This window comes from Talpa europaea (assembly GCF_964194135.1).
Source record: "Talpa europaea genome assembly, chromosome: 10".
NCBI classification, from domain to species: Eukaryota; Metazoa; Chordata; class Mammalia; order Eulipotyphla; family Talpidae; genus Talpa; species Talpa europaea.
The window spans coordinates 104,794,718-104,818,200 of NC_140077.1; the positions used below are offsets into that span (position 1 = coordinate 104,794,718).

General features: G+C 34.8%; 1 protein-coding gene across 1 annotated transcript in view; it reads left to right on the forward strand.

Annotated features, from left to right (window-relative positions):
• Positions 1–1,571: 1,571 nt before the first annotated feature.
• The window catches only part of FBXW7 (F-box and WD repeat domain containing 7), a gene marked incomplete at its 5' end in the record, with an annotated part of 81,270 nt that continues 59,358 nt past the window's right edge, over positions 1,572–23,483 (forward strand). The window contains one exon of the mRNA XM_084244957.1: positions 1,572–2,084. Coding sequence (XP_084101083.1) covers positions 1,587–2,084 — 498 coding nt within the window. The remainder of the gene's footprint in view (positions 2,085–23,483) is intronic.

Here is a 23,483-nt window from a genome sequence, read left to right on the forward strand (position 1 = left end):
ATTCTTGATTTTCCTTCTTAGTCATTTTTGCTGGTTACTCCTTTTTTTTTTTTTCAGACTGTGGGAGTGCCTCAGGGCTTAATCTTTCTACACGTACACTTATTTTAGAATTAAAGAATGTCCCTGTCTTCCCTGCTCAAACACATACTTTTCTTCATAGAAAAGACATTGAAATTTTGCAATTTTCAAAGTATCTTGGACTTTCTTGACCTGATTTCAAAGTTTGCAGTAGCAACTGTGGACATTTGTGGGACATTTTCCATAGGGTTAGAAAAGCAAATTAAGACTTTTTTATCTAAAGATCATTATGATACAATGTTGTTATTCTTGTGTTTGAGAGAAAATGGATATTGTGTTTTTTGTATCTAATAAGCCTTTAAGATATTTTTAAAAGGTATTTTATATGAACTTGTATAGTGAGTTGGCATTAGATTATGAAATATACATAGTTATATGCAAAAGATGAAATTTTTAAAAATCACGAAAAGATTATATTAGATCAACTTTGTAGCCTATGTTAAAAATAAAAGAAACCATGCTTGATTTTGTAAAATTTGAAAAATCTAGTCAAAATAAATTTAAAGCACTTATATAACTGAATGTAACTTATACTTTGAAATAGCTGCTGGTCTTTGTGCAGTTAAAAACCTTGCTGTACTCAGTAATTTCCTGTATTTTTTTCTTAGCAAAATATAATGTAATATAACACAATAATTGATGTTTTTACAGATTTCCTAACATTATGTTTAGGGATGACAGTGTCTATATTCCATTTCATGAATTCCTATCTTGAACATTTGGGTTTTGATTATTTTTACTTTTTTTTTTTTCCGCTTTTGTGAATAAAGCTACAGTGAGCATCCTTTGCATAATTTTTTTTTCTATTTTAGGATTACTTCCTTAGGATAGATTGCCAGAAGTGGAGTTACTGGGTCAGAGGGTATGAACTTACAAACTTTATTCCTTTAAATTTTTCATTGTTTAATGTGCTGTCCAATTGATTTGTATTCATTGTGAAAATTGAAAATCATGATGATTATATTTTGTACCTGTCAGGCAGTTGTCTACAGGTAAGATTCTGTGATCAGAGAAGTTTGGGAAAGTCCCAGTGTAAAAAGTCTTTTTAACATGGTTTACCTTAACCATTTTCTGAACTAAGCAATGAATAGTGTTTTTTTTTTCTTTTTGTGATATACTTCTTAACCTTTTGTGGAAGTTTTACAAAGGTATATAGCTCATGACTCTAGATCTAGAATTTAAAATTATTTTATTGGTTAGATTATGTATTATAGGTCCAAACCAACTATAACACTTCTTTATAAAATTATTTTTAAAGTAAAATAGTTATTTACTATGATTTTTGTGTATGTCTTTATAAAGTCTCATCCTTTCTGCAGTTTTACTGTATTGATTACTGGAGTATCTAATCTCACAGTGTTATCAAATACTTTTTATAATCTTTGATGAAATTTGAAATCTAGACATGTAACCTCCTTTTTCCCCATCTTCCTCTACAGAATGTGAAAACTTTTGCGTCTTCTGATAGTCTAGCCAAGGTGCAAGAAGTAGCAAGCTGGCTTTTGGAAATGAATCAGGATCTGCTCTCTGTGGGCAGCAAAAGACGACGAACTGGAGGCTCTCTGAGAGGTAACCCTTCCTCAAGCCAGGCAGATGAGGAACAGATGAATCGTGTGGTAGAGGAGGAACAGCAGCAGCAGTTACGACAAGAGGAGGAGCACACCGCAAGGAATGGTGAAGTCATTGGAGCAGAACCTAGACTTGGAGACCAAAATGATTCCCAGCCAGGACAATTGGAAGAAAACAATAACCGATTTATTTCTGTAGATGAGGACTCCTCAGGAAACCAAGAAGAACAAGAGGAAGATGAAGAACATGCTGGTGAGCAAGATGAGGAGGATGAGGAGGAAGAGGAAATGGACCAGGAGAGTGATGATTTTGACCAGTCTGATGACAGTAGCAGGGAAGATGAACATACACATAGTAACAGTGTCACAAACCCCAGTAGTATTGTGGACCTGCCTATTCACCAGCTCTCCTCCCCCTTCTATACAAAGACAACAAAAGTGAGTATATTTATTCTACTGTTCACCTGAGAAATTTTACATAGCTATATTCATTGTAATGATGTTCGCCTCACAGCCTTTGTATTACTGTGAAATTAGTTTCTGATATATGAAAATGAAATAATGCCTATTTTACCAAAGTTACTGCAAAGTATTAGAAATAGATATGCAGATAATGGGACATTTTGACTAAAGGTGGAGGGATGGAATTAATCCTATTACTATGAAATATTGCTAATATAAGATTTTATTATAAATATTGTCTCTGGGACACAGAATTAATAGATTGTTTATTGTGGGAAAGGTGGGGGGGGGTGGAGGGTGATTTGTATAAATCAGGAGTGAAGAATCTTATTTACAAAATACAACTTGTGGGTGGACTGTGTATTACTCCAAGGCACAAATTACTGGGAGTTGTCGCAAATGAATTTTTCTTATTATGATGATTAAAATTTATCTTTTGTAAACAGTCCTTTCTTTATTATGTACTAAAATAAGATGACAAAAACAGCCTGAATATTAACACTTGGTTGTTGGGGAAATCTGAGTTGGTATTTTTAAAAGTTGGTTGGTATTTTTAAAAGTACTGGACACTGACATTTAAAATGATTAAACTGTTGTCCTCCATTATAAAACAACAGCATAGCACGGTGCTGTCTTCACTGCTTGCTTTCCTCTAGGTTATTTGTTAAAATTAAAATACTCAGAAGCACCAGAATAATTGGTTTTTCTTTTTTGACTCCATTGCAGTGGAATACTCCGTTTATTTCTCAAAGGGATTTGAACATTTGCTATAGGGTAACTAAACCATTCAGAGTGATACTTGCCCTGGAAATTCACTTATAGTCCCAACTGTCTGTCAGGTTTTCCCAATATTTCCCTTCCCAACAATTCTATTTCCCTTCCAATTCCTGGGAAATATCTCTCCTGTTTTTGCCTCCTTATCTCATTTAGCTAGTGGTAGATGGCCCATGGAGTTAGCCATAGTCGTGTTTTTAAAGGTGGATAGTTGGTTTCCTTTCTAAACTGGGGGAATCTTATCAACTCAGGGACTGGTGATTAATTTAGCACTGTGAGAAGCATTTGCTTTGTATACAGTTCCTGTGGGGCTGCACCAGAGAATAGGGGCCAGAATACACTAGCCATTCTAACACCACTTTTCAGGATTCTCTTTGCTACTGGGTAGACTGGGAGCTGCTAAAACTTTAAAGTCTGTCTGCCGAAGGAGGAAGTAAGTGACTGGACACCTGCAGTAAATGTGGAGTTCCCACATCCTCTTCTTTAGAGTGGGCATCTTTCCTCAAATTGTTCCTGAATATTATCTCACTTAAAGTTGTGGTCACAAGAGATGGGGATTGTGGAGAGAAAGAAGCAGCATTATTTATTTCTGTCACTATCTAATCTCTTTCATTTTCCCCCCCACCTCCTGTCAGATTATTTTCTAAATGTAATGATACAGTGTCTGAGCTTTCCTCAAAATAATATTGATGGGGAGAAAAGTTAGGGAAGGTATAGATTGACCATGACTTGCTAATTGTTGAAGTGACAGGGGAATTTATGGATATTAGTTTCTGTAGGTACTTAAGTTAAAATAATATGATCACACTCACAGATATACAAATACACTTCAAGATCCTTATCAAAGTTAGAAATAGGAAATAAGGCATTTTCTTTACCTACCTTGATCTTGTTGACTAGCTCCTAAGTAAGTGCAGACTTCTTTTTAACACTGAATTTTATTCTCTCTGTATTTGGTGCTGTTCATATTACTGTAGATTCAATGCAATATGTACTTTTTGCTGGAGTTAGAATTCATTTTAATAAATATTTTTGACAGTATTGCTATCTAATGATCCATTCAAAGAGGAGAGAAAGTAAAACGAATTACACTCAAAATGAACGAGGTCTGTAGCACATCTGTCTCTCTGTCCCCCTGCAGACGTCTAAGCTCATAGATCTTTTTTTTATGTTTTCTGGTTCTTTATCATTGAAAATTAGATAGAACTCGTGAGTATTCGTGTGAAGTAGACTTAGGAGTCAAACTGTGTGCTGAAAAGAAACATTTTAACTTGAATAGTAGCTTGTTTATTAGACATTAAAATAAATAATATTTTGTAGAAGTCTTATGTTATTACTTCTGCTTGCTTATTTTTTAATTTTACAGTGGATTATTGATTTAGCCCATAAATAACATATAAACAAATTTGACATTATCTCCTTTAACTTTACGGGAATGAAATGTCTTAAACACTTGGTTTTGTACCTGAATTGCTGTATCCTTTTATTTTAGCTTGTGAAACTTAAACTATTTATAAAACATGTTTATTTTTAATACCCCTAGTCTGCATATTTATATTTTATTTAGTTGGTTTGATGTAAGAAAAAGGGCCTTCAGAGAGTAGTTTCCATCCCTTACGCAACTCTGTCTCGAGATGTGAAGACTTTGAATCTCAGTCAAATGACTTTACCACTGAAGGGTTCAGCCCAGCCTTGTTATAAGAAAGGCCCATATGTTTTAGGGTGCATTTTACCCACCTTTGTCCCCCATTTCCTCATCTTTCTCCCTTAAGATTACTATATCAAAAGAAGGCATTTAAATCTTTGCTATTTTTTTTCTGGGGGCTCATTTGGAGGAATGGCGGTCTTTAATTGCATTGCCTTATTTAAGAAAGATGTTTAAGCAAAACTAAGTTTTGATGAGCAATGCAAAGCTGTCAGTGATTTCCACTGCGTTTTAAGTTTAAAATTAAGAAAGCCAGTTAGACAAAGCATAATATTTTTGAGAGGAGAAGTCATAATGTTCTGTAGGAAAATTTTCAGTACACAGGTTTGACAGGTGCTTTATCTTTTCTTTCCCTTCAAGATGAAACTGTAGACAGAACTTTTTGATATGCCGTCTATTGTTACATCCTTAACCACTGCGTGTATGGAATTTAAGTCAGTTTTCCCCTAGTGACTCTTGAGTCATGAATATAAATTATTGTGCTGTCCATACAAGGCCACAGGGGTGAAGTGAGAACTATTAACAGCAGGACTAGATGTGTGAATGCACTTATGTATAGATGTGGATGCTGTATACATGGTTTTGACACATGGTTTGTTTTGAGGTCATTTGCTGTGATGGATATGTAAACTATTTGATGGCCAAGACTGTGCTGCCCTTCTCAAAGTAGAATTTTAATCTGAAATTGGCCTGTTTTCCTTTTTTGATTATCCCTGAATCGTTCTTTTAGGACCATCCCCGGAATACTTTCTTTTTTCAACATTTAAAAAATGCCGTCTATTACTGTGTGGCTTGAAAAGAAAATGCCGGTCACCCCTGTGTATAAATGTTTTAATGTGGTAAATAGGGAAGAGCTCTCACTATTTCAAATGAAACTCATTTTCTGGTGTTTCTGTGAGATTAATCTACAGTTCTACCAGGAATACCTCTCAAATGTTATTTTTTGGCAGTTTCCTCAACATACTCTTTGGGCAGCTAGACTTACTAATTCATCCCTGAACACACTGTATATACAAATAGGATATTAATGAGGAAAAATCATCTTTCCTTGCGGCATCACTGTTTTCCTTGGAAGCGTACTGGAAATTATCAAAACTCGTAGGAAAATCCTCCACCCCCCCTTAATACTCGTCACCAAAGATTGGTTCTTATGGGAGCTGATGGGTTATAACAGACATTAGAAATCCCAAGATTGTCCTAATGTTAAAAGTCAAAGACCGTGGCAGTCAAGAATTGGTGTTAATAAGAAGTTCATACTCTTTACAAGTTCCTTTAACAGAGAAGTAAGCAGAGATTACAGGGAGGCCAAGTGATTCACCCAAATATCACACTCTAAGTGATCTGCCTAATTTCAAAAAACCCATTTTCTTTCTATGTACTATGCTGCCCCCTATGGTAGAATTTGACAAACATTACAAACAAGATTTTCAGCAGAAATGCAAGTCTGTTTAGGTTCTAAGCTCAGGAAGATGAAGTCTTTCTAATACCATTTCGCACTTTAAAAACCATCAGAGCTACTCAGTAGAAGTACAGAGATTTCAGTGATGTGCTTTTCTTTGTGGTGTTTACCATATATTATTGAAGATAAGAGTCAAGTTTAAAGTTTTAACAGGACAAAAGACAGTGAAATTTGAGACTGAATAATAGATATTTTCTCTAGAGTGACTTTATAGTCCAGTTAAGTGCTTCTTAACTAGGGGTTATGTGCTGGCTGTTTCTGTTAATCTGACTAGTTAGTATACCTGTAAATTCTAAAATGTTTCCCCATATAGGAATACACATCTCTTCAGTTTTAACTGTGTCAACAGCCTTATCATATGAAAAGAATATGTGTTTTCCGAAGAGATGTCTAATCCATACTAAAGACACCTTTCACAGGTTTCATGAAGAGTATAAGTTTATGTTCTACTAGGTGACTAGGAAATGAGATTACCTTCAAACCAGCTCTCCTAATCTGATGGTCTTTTCACGAAGAGAAGCATGTTTGAGCATTAATTTCTGCTTCCTCCATGTCTGTCTGTATGATTTCTGTCTATTTTCACTTCACTTCATCCGTTATTTCAAGTAAGTTCATTTTCCCCCATCATTGTTAGAATTCTTCTGCTAACTGCACCTTTTCCTAATGTTTTTGCCTCAAATAAGCAGTAAATATTTACATATTTATAAACAAACATATAAAGCAAATATTCAAAGAAGCAATATGTCTAGTGTCCAGGCAGTCTACAACTCTTGTCTCTAGGTTCTGAATAATACAATAATTAAGCACACCAGTCTCTCATCAGTCACGGGTCATACTGATAGTTTTATTTAAAGTCTACCACCCGTTAGCCACTCTTTCAAACCAGAGATGCTGGGAAAACTTTGTGACTACCATCTGAAATCGTAACAAGGCTCTAAATTCTATGCTATTCTAGTATGGGATGGCCTTCCAGAAAGTCCCTGGCCTTGTCTCCTTGTAAGACAAAGAACTTGAATTCAAATTGTCAGGTGTAGACAGGTCCACAGACCAAATGTGCTGTAAAGGTCAGTCATTTGTATCAGCATCCACAAGTAATAGAGCCCAATGAAGAGCCATCCATCCCTCCTACTTTTGTGAAGGAGGACAAACTGGAAACTTCCCCTGAGCTAGTTTAACCCATTTTTGAACATGTGGGAAGGAGAATTGAAGTGGAGGGAAGGGGGTACACTCGAGGAGTGGCTTTTCCCCTAATAGTGGTAAGAGCCTGTCGATCTACGCTTGAATTCTAACTGTGCCACTCATTTGATACACATGTGAACTCATTGAACCTGTTTCATTATATGTAAAATAAAGGCTAGCATACTTACTTCTCAGCATTTTTATTATTATATAAAATAACATGTAAAGCAAGTAATGTGGATACTCATTTACAGATGGAGCCCTGCAACCTCATCTGTTTTGTCTTCTTTCCTCACCCCACATTTCACAGCATGCACTTCAGTCTTCACAGCAGATAACAGTATGTATTTTTAATAACCTTAGAGTTCAGTTATTATCTCATCCTCTAATGGGGAAAATATAAATAGATCAGTTAAAAAGGGTACATATCGGGGCCTCCCCGATGGCGCAGCAGTTGAACGCTGGGTTGCGAAGCTGCCCTCAGCCTCTACAGCACCGTTTCTATCCCCTGCTGCTCCCCAGCCATGGGAGGAGGGTCCCAGATGGCGCATAGATCTCTCCTGCCACCCGCTGCTCCCCTCAGCAGTGTACTTCGGTCCCTCTGCCTGCTCTGCTCCCTGCTCTGGCTCTGGTGAATTCTCTCACCCTCCCGCGCTTCTGACTGTACCCAGTGCTTGTATAAATAAATAAATCTTTAAAAAAAAAAAAGGGTACATAGGAGGATTGGGAACATAATATAATAAGCCATGCCTGTCTCTAGTAAAAATTATAGTATGGCATAAATTTCCAAGGGGGTAGCATTTATAGTTCTTCCCAGGTGATAGACATGATCCATTTTCTTTCATTAGAATATGTCAGTTTCTCTAAACTTTCCTTATCTAAAACTATATATTTAAATAGTTTGTGATTCTAATGATTGGGTGTCAAAATGAATTTTAGTTTATAGTCCATTCTAATTGTAGTTAGTATAGTTTCAAAAATGTTTGTTCATGTTAATTTAAACCATAATAACTCTTACTCTTGGTCATGTTTAAATCTCTAATTTAGTGTAAGTAGTTAAATATTATTTTAATTATGGGTTTCCATTTTGGACCAAAGAAATGGTCTTCCCACAGAATGGAGAATTAAATGAAATTTTAATAGAATTCTATTGGTTTGTGTTCTATGCAAACAGATGATAAACTTCTCACAAATATCCACAAATACCACATACAGTTCTACTCAGAATAACTGAACCTCAGTTCCTGAGGCAGATTATTTTGTATGTATGTAATTACAGTGAACCTGACTTTATGAATGTTTTTGTTGGTCATGGAAGGAAGATATTATGAAGATGATAAAAGAGTATATCAGATAGGTTGTTTTTAGTTTGATAAGTAACTCCACAATTGTGTCTCAAGTGCCCATTTATTCACTCAACCCCCAGTTTTGAATTTCTGGTTGTATTGTCACCTGAATGGTTCACAGGAAACTAAAACTACTAACTTTTATTCATACCAACTTTAATTTTTCCTCTCCATGTTTTCCTATCCCTGTTAATATCCCAGTCTTCTGTTTATTCTGTGGAAAAATGGTTTGACTTTGACTTTTTCTTGTCATCTAAGGCTTTGGGTCTGCTGTAGAGTCTCACAGACCTCTTGCTTGGTTTTCCTCTTTGTTACCACCAGGTGTTTGTCAGATAAAAATTGGAGAGCTGGTATTTAAAAATGCTAAGAGTGTCTTTGCTTAGGTTACTGTTTGTACTAGACTGTTATGCCATGCCCTTGACCATTAATTGATGACTGTTTAAAAAATAAAGATTTAGCTCTGTATAGATAAGCAACTAATCAAAATACCCGCTGTCCTGTTTCCCACTCATAAGGCTTAAATCCCTAAGTGGATATGTAAATTTCATATCTTAGCATAGTCTCTAATATCACCTCCATGCTTTTCCTTTGCTTTGAATGATCCCTGCTCCCCCACAACTAAACCCAGGCTAAATTATCCCTCACCTCTTCCTAGAATTAGAAAATTCCATTCTTTGAGCCCATTTTTGGTTCTTTTTATTGTGCAGTTAATTTGGTATTACCTTGTGACTTAGGGGTAAGATTTGTCTTGGGTTGGCATTTAATTCCTTTTGTTCTTTCATTGAATGGTAGAGTTATGATGATATGTTTGTCTTTAGTGTTGATTCAAGCTGAGAGTTGAACGTTCACAAATTGTAATGTGAAGAAATCTCATTTCATCTCTTATGATGTACCCATCTTAACTATAAATTACAAATAGGCATACCATTTAAGTTTTGTTTAAAACTGAAATATTCACTGAGGAATATTATATATAATATGATTAGTAGTACTAAAGTAAGATTCCCGGGCCTCCCTGGTGGTGCAAGGGGTTAAGATGCAATCTATGAAGCTATCCATAGCCACTGCAGCGCAAGTTCGATCCCTGGCCAGGGAGCTACCCACATGGCTCAGCAGACCTCTCCTGATTTGCCTGCTGCTCCACTCAGCAGTGTATTTCAGTCATTCTGCCTGTTCTGTTCCCCACTCTGTCTCTGGTGAATCCTCTCACCCCCCCACACCTCTGGCCTGTACCCCAGTTCTTGTATGCATAAATAAATAAATCTTTAAAAAAAATAATAAAGACTCCCTAGAAGAAAAGTTAAAATCCTAATTTAGGGACCATCTTGCTCAGATGTAGAAATCAATTCAGGCAACTCATACAGCCATTAAAAATAATATTTTTAAAGAGAATTTAATAATAGAAAAATACTTACAAATAATAGTGTTAACTAAAATGTTAGAATTCAAAACTATGTATATAAGTAAATCTAATTGAAGCAGAGATACATTAAACTGTATGGGAAAAGATTGTATGATAGAGTTAAACTACATGTTAGGAATTATCTCTGGCTGTGGTTGAATTTATTTTTCTTTTTTCCTTATATACTCTTCACAGTTTCCAAGATTTGCTTTAACAAGCATATATTGCTATTATTTATTAGGGAAAAACCCAGTAGCTGGAAACCAATTATTATTCCACTTAGTCTTTTTTGAAAACTTCCATAATGTATAAAACTGTCATGGAGGATTACATAAAAACGTATTGCTTACAACAAAGGGTGTTATATAGCCATCTTTTCATGTCCATGAATACAGTGGGAAAAGCACTGGGCTCTTTAAGTGTTCTTTGTAGTATCGGTATTTTATCTGTAGGACTCAGGTGCCACCATAGCAATTCTCTAAGATCAAATCATCACATTATTACAAGAGTTATGGCATGGCAGTATCTTTTCTTGTTTTTAAGATAGTTATTTAAAATGTCATTGTAAATCACTTTTTAAAATTATTTCATTTTCTACTTAGATAACAATAGTTTATAACACTATTTCAATAGTTTGTAAACAATAGTTTACAACAATATTTCACACTCACTAAAGCACCCATAATCCTACCCCACAGTCTGTGGGGCCTCCTCCCCTCTTTGCTTTTCACGCCACCACCCCAACCATAGCCAGAATTATACAGTCAGATTTCTTGGGTTTTAGTTTAGTTTTGCTTGTTCCTTTGTTTCTTTATATGTTACGAAGTTGCCCAGTGTTTGCCTTTCTCCTTCTGACTTATTTCGCTTAGCATAGTCTCCTCCACTTTCATCCATATTGTCACAAATGGCAAGATTTCATGTTTCTTATAGTAGTTTTTACATGCACCCACACATATGTACACACCCCACATATTTTCTTAATCCATCCATCTGTCCTTGGGCACTTAGGTTGTTTCCATAACTTAACTGTTGTAAATAATTCTGCAGTGAACATAGAAATGCATATATGCCTTCAAATTAGTGTTTTTGTGTTCTTCAGATAGCTGTCTGTGAGTGAAATTGCTGGGTCTTATGGTAGAGCTATTTTTAATATTTTGAGAAACCTCTATACTGTTTTCCATAGGGGCTGGACCAGTCTACATTCCCACCAACTGTACCAGGGTTCCTTTTTCTCCACACCCTCGCCAACACTTGTTGTTTCTGGTCTTTTTGACATGGGCCATTCTCACAGGTATGAGATGTTATCTCATTGTGGTTTTGATTTGCATTTCTCTAATGATAAGTGATGATGAGCATTCTTTCATGTGCCTGTTGGCCATCTGTTTGTCTTCTTTGGAGAAGTGTCTGTTTAACTCTTCTTTCCATTTTTTGATTGGGGTTATGTTTTCTTGTTGAGTTGTATGAGTTCTTTGTAGATCTTGGATATCAGCCCCTTGTCATGTACATGATGTGCAAATATTTTCTTCCATTCGGTAGGTTGTCTTTTCATTTTAATGATAGTTTCTTTTACTGTGCACAAGTTTTTTTTTTACTTTGATATGGTTCATTTGTTTATTTCTGCTTTTGTTTCCTTTGCTGTTCCAGTTGAATCCTCAAAGGTATCACTGAAGCCAGTGTCGGAATGTTTTGCCTATGTTTTCGTCTGTGTATTTTAATCATTTCAGGTCTTACATCTAAGTCCTTAATCCATTTTGAATTAATATGTGGTTTCTTTAGAGAGAGTAGTCTTGACAGCAGTTTTGACTCTCCAGGAAACATGAATATCTTTGATTTAAAAATCTTTCTCTAAGCAATTTCAGAGTCTGTCTTTTAAATCGTGATTCTGAAGCACCCAGTACTTTCTTTACCTTCCTCTATTCCCCTCCCTCTTATCATCAGACTCCTTCATGTATTTGAACTGCCGAGGCCTCAATCCAGATTTTAAATCTCTGGAGCTAGAACCTGATTTGGAAGGGACCTTTGAAATCAAGTCCAGACCTGTGCCTAGGGGCAGAGCCTTTAATCAATAGAATTGCGCTTGAAAATGAAGTCATCACTAAAGAATACTACAGTGGGAAGTAGTAGTATATTTTTAGACAATTATTTGTGTCAGCATCTATTACTTTTCTTTGGTTCTTCTTGTTCTATCTAGAACAGTGAGGGGGCCCTCATGGAGGAAGACTGCTGACATATTCCCTCGTGATCTCTTCCCCAAACTAAACACCTTTAACGTGTTTTCCAGGGTCACCATCCTGGTTGCTCTTCTTTAGACAGACTGAACCATTGTGTCCTATAATCAACGTGGTGCTGCTGAGGTGCAGTAGACCTGTTCTTAGTCACCTGTTCTTAGTCCTGAACCTCATCAGTACATTGGAAAACAGTATGATGTCGACAAACCATGTATTGAGCACTGTTTACTATGTGCTGGGACACTGTGCTAAATACTTTATGTATATAACCTCATTTAATCTTCTCAGTCCTGTATGAAGGTTCCAGTTTTTATCCCCATATCAGTGATGAGGAACACAAGAGAAGTTAAGTAATTCATCAGTGGTCAGTCAGCTAGTAAGTAATGAAGTTACTTTGGACCAAGTTAAACTTTTCTTAAAGTTTGAAAATTAAATGAAGCAATATTAGTAATTTTGGGAGCAAAGTGGCAGTGGGAATAACCCATAAAGTCACCACGAAAACATCTGCCCCCAAAGGCCCCAACTTTAATTTCTGCAGCCGTAATGTTTATTATGACATCTGTTGTATTGTATTGAAATTATTTTTCTTTCCCCTTCCTATGCAAACCTTTTGATTTATTCATCTTACCTAATTATACTTACCATGTATAAAGCAACTGATATCTAATAATCTGCCAACATATAATTAGTGAATACATTTTTACATTTTACTTGCCAGTCCATGACCACTGAAAACATTTTTGCATAGCTATTTCTATGATCAGTATATATATATATTATTTTGCATCCTGCTGCTTGCAACATCCATGTGCAGGTTTTTGTATAGGCATAAGTTTTCACATCCTTGGGGTAACAACCAGTGTGTGCAATTGCTAGAGCATATGGTAAGACTATGCTTAATTTTGTAAGAAACAGCTAAACTGTCTTTTCAGAGTGGCTGTACCATGTTGCGTTCCCATCAGCAACGTATGACAGTTCCCACATTTGGTATTGTCACTGTTTTTCATTTGACTTTCTAATGGGTGTGTAGTGGTATCTCATTGTTTTAATTTGAATTTTCCTAATGACAAATGATATTAATCATTATTTCATATGCTTGCTTGCCCATCTGTTTCTTACTTAGTGAGATGTCTGTTCAGATCTTTCATCTGCATTTATACTGAATTGTTTGTTTTCTTATTGTTAAATTTTAAGAGTTCTTTATATATTTTGGATAATAGGCCTCTATTATATTCTATCTTGTGCATATTTTCTCCCAGTCAGTAGCTTGTCTTTTCTTTTAACACAATCTTTCACAGAACTAGTTCTTAATTTTAGTGAAATTCCAGATTATAATTTTTTTTTCATAGATTTTACCTTTTGTGTTGTGTCTAAAAAAGTCATTCCCAGAACCAGTGTTATTCTAGGTTTTCTTCTAGGAATTCTATAGTTTTGCCTTTTATATTTAAGTTTATGATCTGTTTTGAATTAATTATTGCATGTGCCATTTGTTCATTAGATTATCTTTGCCCATTTTATTGTCTTTGCTTCTTTGTCAAAGATCTGTTAACTATATTTTCATTAAGCCTATTTCTGGACTCTGTTTTGTTCCTTTGATCTATTTGTCTGTTCTTTTGTCAGTGTCACACTATTCTTGATTACTATACCTTTATAGTAAGTCTTGAAATCAGGTGGTATTAGCCCTCTGATTTCTTTCTCTTTCAATATTGAATTGGCCCTTCTGGGTCTTTTGTTTCTCCGCATAAACTTTAGAATCAGCTTGTTAATATTCACCATTTACTGGGATTTTGGCTGGGATTACATTGAATCTATAGATTAAGTTTGGGAGAAATGACATCTTGACAATATTGAGTCTTACTACCCAAGAATGTGGACCATCGAGTTTTCCATTTAGTTCTTTGATAACTTCCATTGGAATTTTATAATTTTCTTTATATAGATCTTATACATATTTTATCAGATATACTTAAGTATTTCATTTTGTAATGCTTATGTAAATAATGTATTTCTAATTTCAAATTTACTTGATCATTGCTGGCATATAGGAATGTGATTGACTTTTGTTTATTAACTTGGTATCCTACAAGTTGCCTTACTAGTTCTAGGAGGTTTTTTTCGTTGTTAACTTTATTTTCCTACACAGATAACTGTCAAATATTAATAAAAACAACTTTATTTCTTCCTAGTCTGCCTACCTTTTATTTCCTTTCTTTTTTTGGTCTTACCTCCATTGGCTGGGACGTCTAGTACAATATTGAAAAGCATTAGTGAGAGAGAGGGCATCCTGGCTTTGTTCCTGACCTTGGTGGCAAAGTTTCTTACAGTTAGATGATTGAGTTTTTTAGATGTTCTTTATCAAGTTGAGGAGATTCTCATTTCCTTGTTTGCTGAGAGCTTTTCTATCTTTTGTTCTTTTAAAATAATTGTATGTATAACATATACAAAACTAAAAAATCCTCTAATTTCTCTCAGCTTGTTTCCTTTCTACTCTTTATTCCTGAGGAAATGGGGGTTTATTTGGTATTTTTCTGAACATAGAGGAATTCAGACTAGTTTGAAGGATACCTTTTCTTAAGCTTTCCTCTTCTTTTAGTGTCTTCTTTAAATCATTAGCAGACCTGATTCTCTAAAATTTTACTGTGTCTTAGAAGATTTTATTTTTTGCATACAGAATATGCTTAAAATGGAATTGAACTTTCAGAAAATAAAATCTTTATGAATTTTTATAAACAAGGTCTAATTTAATTCTTTTTTTTTTGTTTAATATGAACTTTCACAGGTTTTTGAATCTGAATACGAGACTCTTAAATTTCTCCCTATTAGATTCTCTTAATGTGTCACCATCCTTACCCATTTCCTGTTGCTGCTTCTTTACCCCAAACTCCTCTTTACAAAGATTATTTAATACCAAGATTCTGTCTTCTATTGTTTTCACTCTTCTAGTTTTGGAGTTCTCAATGCACACTTGTATTCACATCCAAATAGTTAAATCAGTGATGTCTTCCATGAGACAATGAACACTAGGTTGAGATCTATTGTACAGGTAGGAAGGAGATAGTAAAAACTATAAAGATATCAAAGTATGGAGTCAAAACGTTAGTGGAAGGATTTTTAGAAATGAGTACAGAGCGTCCCTAAGTGTATATTTGAATATATTAAAACTACCTGTATAATTTATGTTGGGGCAAATTTGTTTAATTTTCTTTGTTTATATCATGTTTCTTAATGGCTAAGTGGCACATAGAAGAGGGTCATTTGATAAGTTTCCACACCATAGGCAACTTCTTACCTTCCGTTTATATTTGAAGGATTGATCTTGATGCCACCTACAGGACTTTCCCAAAATCTTCCTGTAGTTTCCAAGGTTTTGACTTGGAAGAATTATTTGCTGAAGACAAAGGAAGTGAATAATTTAGATCTTGCTCATATGTCAGCCCCCACTCCCAATCTCAATATATAAACAATAAATATAATTATACATATTTTTCAAATCTGTAAAAAAAATCTTACATCCATTTTAAAATATGTCTCAAGTTTTAATTTAGATAGCAATATCAATTTTTATTTTTTTTCTTTTGGCTATGATCTTAAGAATCTTTTAAACAAGTATTTTTGCTTGTGGAAAAAAGGAGTATTTTTTACTTTGACAGTTGTCCTAAAATCTCAAATCCATCTTTGACTGACCCCTTTTTGGGGAACATAATTTCATGTATGTGATGCTTTGATTGACATAATGAATCCCTGTGTCTATAATTGTGATGAAGAGAAAAACCCAGTTGGTTGAATTCTAGAAGTAGAACACAGAAAAAAAGAAAATATGCCTTAAGTTTAATACTTTTTAGTTTTAATTGAAAAATGCTGGGGTTTTTGGTTCAATATTGGAATGTTTTTTTTTAGGGGAAACTTTTCTTTCAGTGGATATTTGAAATATGGGTAAGTAGTTCAAAAGAAGACACAGAAAAGTAAAGTTACAGAAGATGCAATATACTTAGATTATATAAAAATTATACACTAGCATTTGTAGCTTGCTTAGTAAATCAGAATATTGTTTTCCACTATGGAATGTCATGTATACTAATCACTTAAAAATTTATTTCTTCATGAACACTAGAGGGCCATGTAGTACCTTATTTCTCTTGATAGAACTGCTTTTAATATTTTAAATATATAGTGCTTGTCCCCTATTTCTTGCTTAGAATTTGGAGTAGGTATATGCATTACTATAATATGTGGGCTACCTAGGGTTCCCTTTTTTTCTTAACTGTATCTTCATTTTGCTGTTTAAAAATAACAATGACAACAAAAATTGAGAAGAGAGTATTGGGATAAGAGTACACATACACACAGACTTACTGTGCTTTGGGAATTTAAGTATGCTCCTTAAAAATTTCCCAGGTATTTGCACATAAATGCATAAAAAACAAAAGTCTTGTCTCGGCTGTCTTCATTTTATACATGAGACAAGAATGAATCCTCAGTAGAAACTATGTTTCCAGTTCACATTTCCTTGTTAGCATACAAAGTAATATTGTAGGATGTTACCATCTGGTCATCTTGAACTAAAGAATATTTGAACAGTTAATTCTTATTCCTCAAATTGGTTTAGTTCCTTGGGGTGAAAAAATGAGAAGTATAATCTGCAGGGCCCAAATTGATAGTGTGAATCAGTTAGTTAGGATTGAGATTGTTTAGACTCTAATGAACAACAGGGCATTTGCCTTCTGTGAAAGATGTTAACAGTTTAAAAGAAAATGGAAAACATTGTGCATACTAAGAAAAACTGACTGTGAGCTACATCTGACCTATGGACTGCTGTTCATCTTTGATAATGTATAAAGAAAAAGTTGACTCTTTTAAGTAGAGTCAGAGTTAAATTTTTATTTCTCCCTTAGATGTACTTTAGGGAGCACTTCTTACTAATTTCTAAATTATGTTTATTATGTTTGGGGAATGGATAAGGACAGTCTCTTTAACTTATTTGCACTTCCCTTTTTGTGAAGGGAGATCAGGATGAACTCAGGCAAACACATTGTTTCTGCTTCCAGGAGCATATGAATGCACAGAAACAAGGGCCAGTAATACATTAAAGGACCTAAAAGACCCTAAACTTCTGAGTTTCTTTTCCTTATATTTGTTAATTTTAATATCTCAAAATTTCCCTTCAGTTACTGTATTGAAGTGACAAAATTTTGATCTTTAGTTCTGAACTTTACCAAGATAGTCCTCTTGGATTTCTTTTCAATTTAGAGTTACTGTGCTGGGTTTTTGTGTTACCATTTTAGGAAAAATACATTTTTTTGTTATATTTTGGCAGACTTTAAGTGAGTTTAAGTGATAAAACAGTGAAAGTGAATTCTGACATTTTTTTCTCAGGTAATGAAATTAGTTGATATGGCATAATCTGGTGAATGCTATGTGATCAAGAGTGTTAAGTAAAAAAAAGAAAAAGAGATAATTGTCTGGATATGACGAGAAACACCTGAGCTGCTATTCCTTTTTGAGATCTAGAGAGATTGGATGCTAATGATGAATTAAAAACATAAAAATGTTGTCTTTGTAACCTGTATCTGGAGAAGATGTTAGCTTGCTTTTGGTTTACTTTAGCAATATTATTGCACACCAAAAGAATTGCAGTTTTTTTCTTCTAGGTTGTGCCACAATGTGGTACCAGCTTATTTTTTTATAATTTTTTTATTGTATATATTTTTTACATCATTTTTGCACAATGTATGCATTTTCATCTTGGTTATAGTCCCCATACAATTCCCACCACCCTTGTTTTGATCCTTCTCCCGTGCCCCCCCCCCCCCAATAGTGTGTCTCTGGTTTATAGTTGCTTGTTGATTTTGATTTTTACTTTGTATTAATTAGTCTCTTTCCTGGTCCCTTGTTTAGGTTTTCTAAATTTCTGCTATGAGTGAGACCATCCGGTATTTTTTTTTTTTTTATGGAAGTGGAGGAAGGCTGGTGTTGGGCATACTATGTGCTAAATGCTTACCTCCACTGTAAGAACATTACAAAAAAGTTAATGGGGAAAGGACAATGAGTACAGAGTTGAGGGTTTGTGGTATTTTGCAGATCACTTTGATTCCCTCAAAAGTTTGGGGAAAGTAGCTTAGTTTGAGTACTTGAGGTATTTCTAAAATACCGTACACCTGTATTATAACTAATTTCCATCAGTGATTTCTTGTCTATATTGAAGTGATTTTTAATCAGAAAACCTTAATCTCCATTCCCTATATCACTATTTATAGCAGGCACAAATTCAAAAGATGATAGGGCCATAAAAGTAATTTAAATGAGTGAACGGACCAGATACCAGACAACCATAGCTTCTCTGAAACTGGTGACTGTCAAGATTGTGGTTCTTATATTGCCGTATTACTAATTTTCCAAAAGTACTAGGATCCAAATTTTTAGAATGTAGTTTCTCATTATTTTATATGTTGGCATACACATTTCAAAAGCATTTCTATGGGTTGGTTTGACCTATGGATCACTCATTTTTGCTAGACATCATGATGGAAAAAATACGCTTTTTTCCATGCAAAATTAAAATAGTTGCATGGAAACTATTGCAAAATTAAAATAGTTTGTAGCCAGTGGAAAACTATGAAAGGCATTGATTCTTTGGAGTGGAAGTGCAGCATATACATAGCACATTAAGTGCTTTAGTCAGTGACCTAAGAGCTTTTTCTTAATGAATTTCAAATACTGGTTTTAGGTGTTAAACTGAACTGTCTGCATTTAAAAGAGACCTGTATCCTCACTTCCACAAGAAATATGAGGTGGCCTGTACATAGGAGAAACACATATAATAAAATGATTATGTGCACATGAAACTCAGAAGCAGGGGAAATGCTGGAGTAAACTATGAAAACAAGGCCATGGGCAGAGATAAAGAATCAAGTATGAGTTGGAGTAAGCTGTTAATAAGGTACAGTCTGGCTACTCATCGGCCTACAATAGTATTCTTCAAAGATTGACCCTACTCCAGGTACATCAGAAACACCTGGAATGCTTATTAAAAATGCAGTTTGCTGGTTTACACTCCAGATCTATTTAACCAAATCTCCTGGGTTGGTATATGCATTTTTTTAAAATTATTTATTTATTTTTATAGAGGCATGTTTTATTTATTTATTTATTCGTTTGTTTTGTTTATACATGCACTGGGTACAGTCAGAAGTGCGGGAGGGTGAGAGAATTCACCAGAGCCAGAGCGGGGAGCAGAGCAGGCAGAAGGACCGAAGTACACTGCTGAGGGGAGCAGCGGCAGCAAGAGAGGTCTGCACGCCATGTGGGACCCTCCTCTGGTGGCCGGGGAGCAGCCGGGGATCGAACCGGCGCCGCAGAGGCCGCGGGTGGCTTCGCAACCCAGCGCTCAACCGCTGCACCACCAGGGAGGCCCTGGTATATGCATTTTTAACAAGTTCCCACATGATTCTGATGTAGATTAAAATTTGTAAAACATTGGCCTATTAGTTCTCTCTGCTTCCTTGTGATAAAATTAGGAAGATGTTCTAAATTTTCTTAGGAAGAAAGAATATGCCACTCACACACAAAACCCCTTTTCCCTAATATTATATAAAGGCAATTTCTCACATGGGGCTTCATGAGTGATTCAGTAGACTGTGCCTTTAATAGCAGATCCATAATAAATGCATCAATGCTATAAATAGCGGGAAGTAGAAAGTGTGATCTCTGAAACCAGACTGGAGTTTTCAAATACCAGCTCTGTCACTTTTGGCTGTTTGACCTTGAGCAAGCTTAACCTCTCTTATAGTCATCTGTTTATAAGATTTATTATTATAATGTTTTATGATTAGTCCATGTTTTAATTAGTCAGTGTAGAGAACATGCTATGTAAAATAGTTTTAGTTCCAAAAATACCTACTCTCTTTGGTGAGATGAATCTGTTCCACTGATTTTTACCTAAAATTATTGTGACTTTTTACATAGAATTGCGCTGTTGGACGTTGTAAATATTGTTAGTGTTAATTAACTATGAAGCCCTCTTGATCTCAGGCAGGTATTCCCCCACATCCCAAATTGGTTGTTAATTCTGGATCTAGAAAGAATTTGAAAGAAAACCTGAAAGAAATTTAAGTAGTGTTAGGGCTTTGAATATTCCTGTGAAAATATTCCAAAGACACAGAAATGATCTTTCTATTCAGTAATGGTTGGTAGGTGTTCATGAACTTAATAGTTGGAACTAGAATAAATGCAAGGGAAGATTCTCCTTGATACATCTGTGGGAATTCTAGAATTACTGCTTGAGGAAATAGTAAATTTTTCACAGTGAAGGGAGAATTATAAACAATTAAAAGCAATCATACTTGGAGGAGTAGTTTCACTCAGATGGAAATTATCTCTATTTAGGATGCCTTTTAGTGAACCATTTTGTAACTATAGGCATAGCTATTAGCTGTGTGGGATAAAGATTCCTCTTAGTTGTAATTATTGTCAGGTAGCATTTTGCATGTAAACTTTAACCTCTAATTATATGAAATGTAAATCAAAAAAGATGATTGTTTTCATCAATCACCAGGGCTAAAAATAACTTACAAGTTTTTTCATATTTTTTCTAGAAATAGATTTACTTTGGTCAGATGTACCATGTCCTTGTGTTCAGTTGGTTTTTGCTGGTGCATTTATTAAAGGTAGCTGCTCTGCTTTAAAAATAACAATTGCTTTTAAAAGATGCTTTATTTTCAAAGTGAAAGTGTTTTAATTTTCTGTCTTTCTGATTGGTAATTTCTGGTTATTGAAATCAGATGCAAGCTAGAAAAGGAAAGTATTGGATTTAAGAATTAAGAACTAAGAGCTATTCACTTGCTTAACTACAGATGCTGGTTTTATTTGTTTACATTATAAATTTAATTCATTCTAGAACAAATTGTTTATACTTACCAATATGCTGCCATCTGTTTTAGGGTCTAATAAGTGAAAATTTAAAATATACTGAGATACATCTGTGTTGTATATCACTCACAGTTACAGTTTTCTTAGTTCTTACTCATCTTGTAGATTATGAATTGGACAAGGGCTTACTTGGGCATTGCTGACTCAGGATTGCAGTCAAATGGTGGCTGGAGGTGAAATAGCAGGAGTCTAGACCATCTGGGTTGTTGGCCAAGGATCTTTTCTTTCCATACAGTCTCAGGACTTCTCCACTTACCATCTTTTTTATCTGAGCTTGTTTAAGCTTCTCCTCAGCATGGTGTCCTCAGGGCAGTCAAACTACTTGAACAGCAAATTAGGTCTAACACTTAAGTTTCCAGCAAGCAAAAAGGAGTCTGAGTCTCCTTTGACTTAACTTAGAAAGTCACATAATGTAATTTTCACGTTCTCTATTGGTTGAAACAGATTCTGCACCTCAATGGAAAGAATGTCAGAAGAACATTGTAGAGAAACATGTGAGATGGGGGGTATTGTTATGAACATCTTTGAGAATAGGAGGTCATAATATCTTTGCTCTTACAAGTAATATCTTTGTTCTTACATAATATCTTTGCTCTTATTTTTATATTTAGAGTTCACAAAAATAAGAGTCATTAAAAGAGATTCTATATATAATGTCTTTTAAGAGGCATGTTTTTATTTATTTGTTTGTTTGTTTGTCTGTCTGTTTGTTTTGTCCACACATGCACTGGGTACAGTCAGAAGCGCGGGAGGGTGAGAGAATTCACCAGAGCCAGAGCGGGGAGCAGAGCAGGCAGAAGGACCGAAGGACACTGCTGAGGGGAGCAGCGGGCGGCAGGAGAGGTCTGCGCGCCATGTGGGACCCTCCTCCGGTGGCCGGGGAGCAGCCGGGGATTGAACCGGCGCCGCAGAGGCCGCGGGCAGCTTCGCAACCCAGCGCTCTACTGCTGCGCCACCGGGGAGGCCCTATAATGTCTTTTATAATATTTTAGTTCAGTTTTCTAGAACTCAATTATCTGACATATTAACATATCTAATAAAGTAAATCTCCAAACAGATTAGACAATAATACACGTAGGTTAAGCTTAGCATTCTGTAGAATAGAGTATATATTCTGTCATAAAGCGAGAGTTTAGGAAGTAGGCATAGTCGGGTAAAAATCTCATCTCCACTATTAGGCAGATATGTCACTTTGGGCAACTTTTTAAACCTTTCTGAGCTTCAATTTTCTTACCCTACAAATTGTAGGATAATGATACTTCCCATTCTTGTCACATTTAAGTGAAGGAAAGCATGATCTGCTAAGAACTCTGACAATGTTGAATCCTTTCCCAACATCACTGTACCAATCTGAAATAATAAATTTACATTTTCTAAGTCTGTAGCTGCAAATTTTCTTTATTTTTCCTATTGATCTCTGAGTCTCCCACTTCCTTGGACTCTCCTCTCAAGGCCTGTTTCAAGCATAGTCATAATAATTACATGGAATGAGTTTGCTTCTTTGTTTTTAATTTTTCTTGCTAACCCATTAATGTTTTACTTATTGAAAAGATTGAAAATTTAGACTGTCGGTTTAATTTAAATTTAGCTATAGTTAATATTGATGTTTTTCAGACATGTATTTTGTTAACATATGGTTTTGACAACATAAAAAGCCAGAGGAATCAATTTGTCAGCTCATCCAAGAATGAGACCCTAAATATATATTTTGATTACTCAGTTCTATACTTACGTTTCTACACTTAAATTTGATGCTGAAGTTAATATTGATAAATCAATATTAAAGAATTATTAATATTCAGTGAATATATTCAGTAAGTCTCACATGCGTTCATTGCATGTTACTGAGAATTATATAGATGAAATTGTGGAACTTTATTCTTCTCACTCAAAATAAATGGTTTTTATTTATAATTGTACTTAACAGTATAGTTGTTACTATTTTACTTTCTTAAATTGTCAACACTCAGTTAACTATCTTATATTTCCATAGTTTCAGCTTTGGTCTTTTCATTGGACAGATCTCTGTATTGTTTAAACTATCATTTTGGTGAACTTTCTGCATTATAGCTTAGAGCTATATAGAGAAATCACCTGTATTTCTTATTGTGCTTTAAAAGAATTATTATATCCTTATTTTAGTGTCCTGCAACACTCTTTAGAATTTTAATGGATAAAATAAATGTTTGATAAGTAATGTCTAGTTTAATAAAAAAAATTAATGAACATTTAATAACTAAACTTGTTCTTAAAAGTAACTTAAATCATGGACCCTTAATAACTGATATTAAAGGGGCTTTTGTCTTTCTTACACTTACATTTTATTTTGAGAATTGCAGAAAATTTTAAGTTACTTT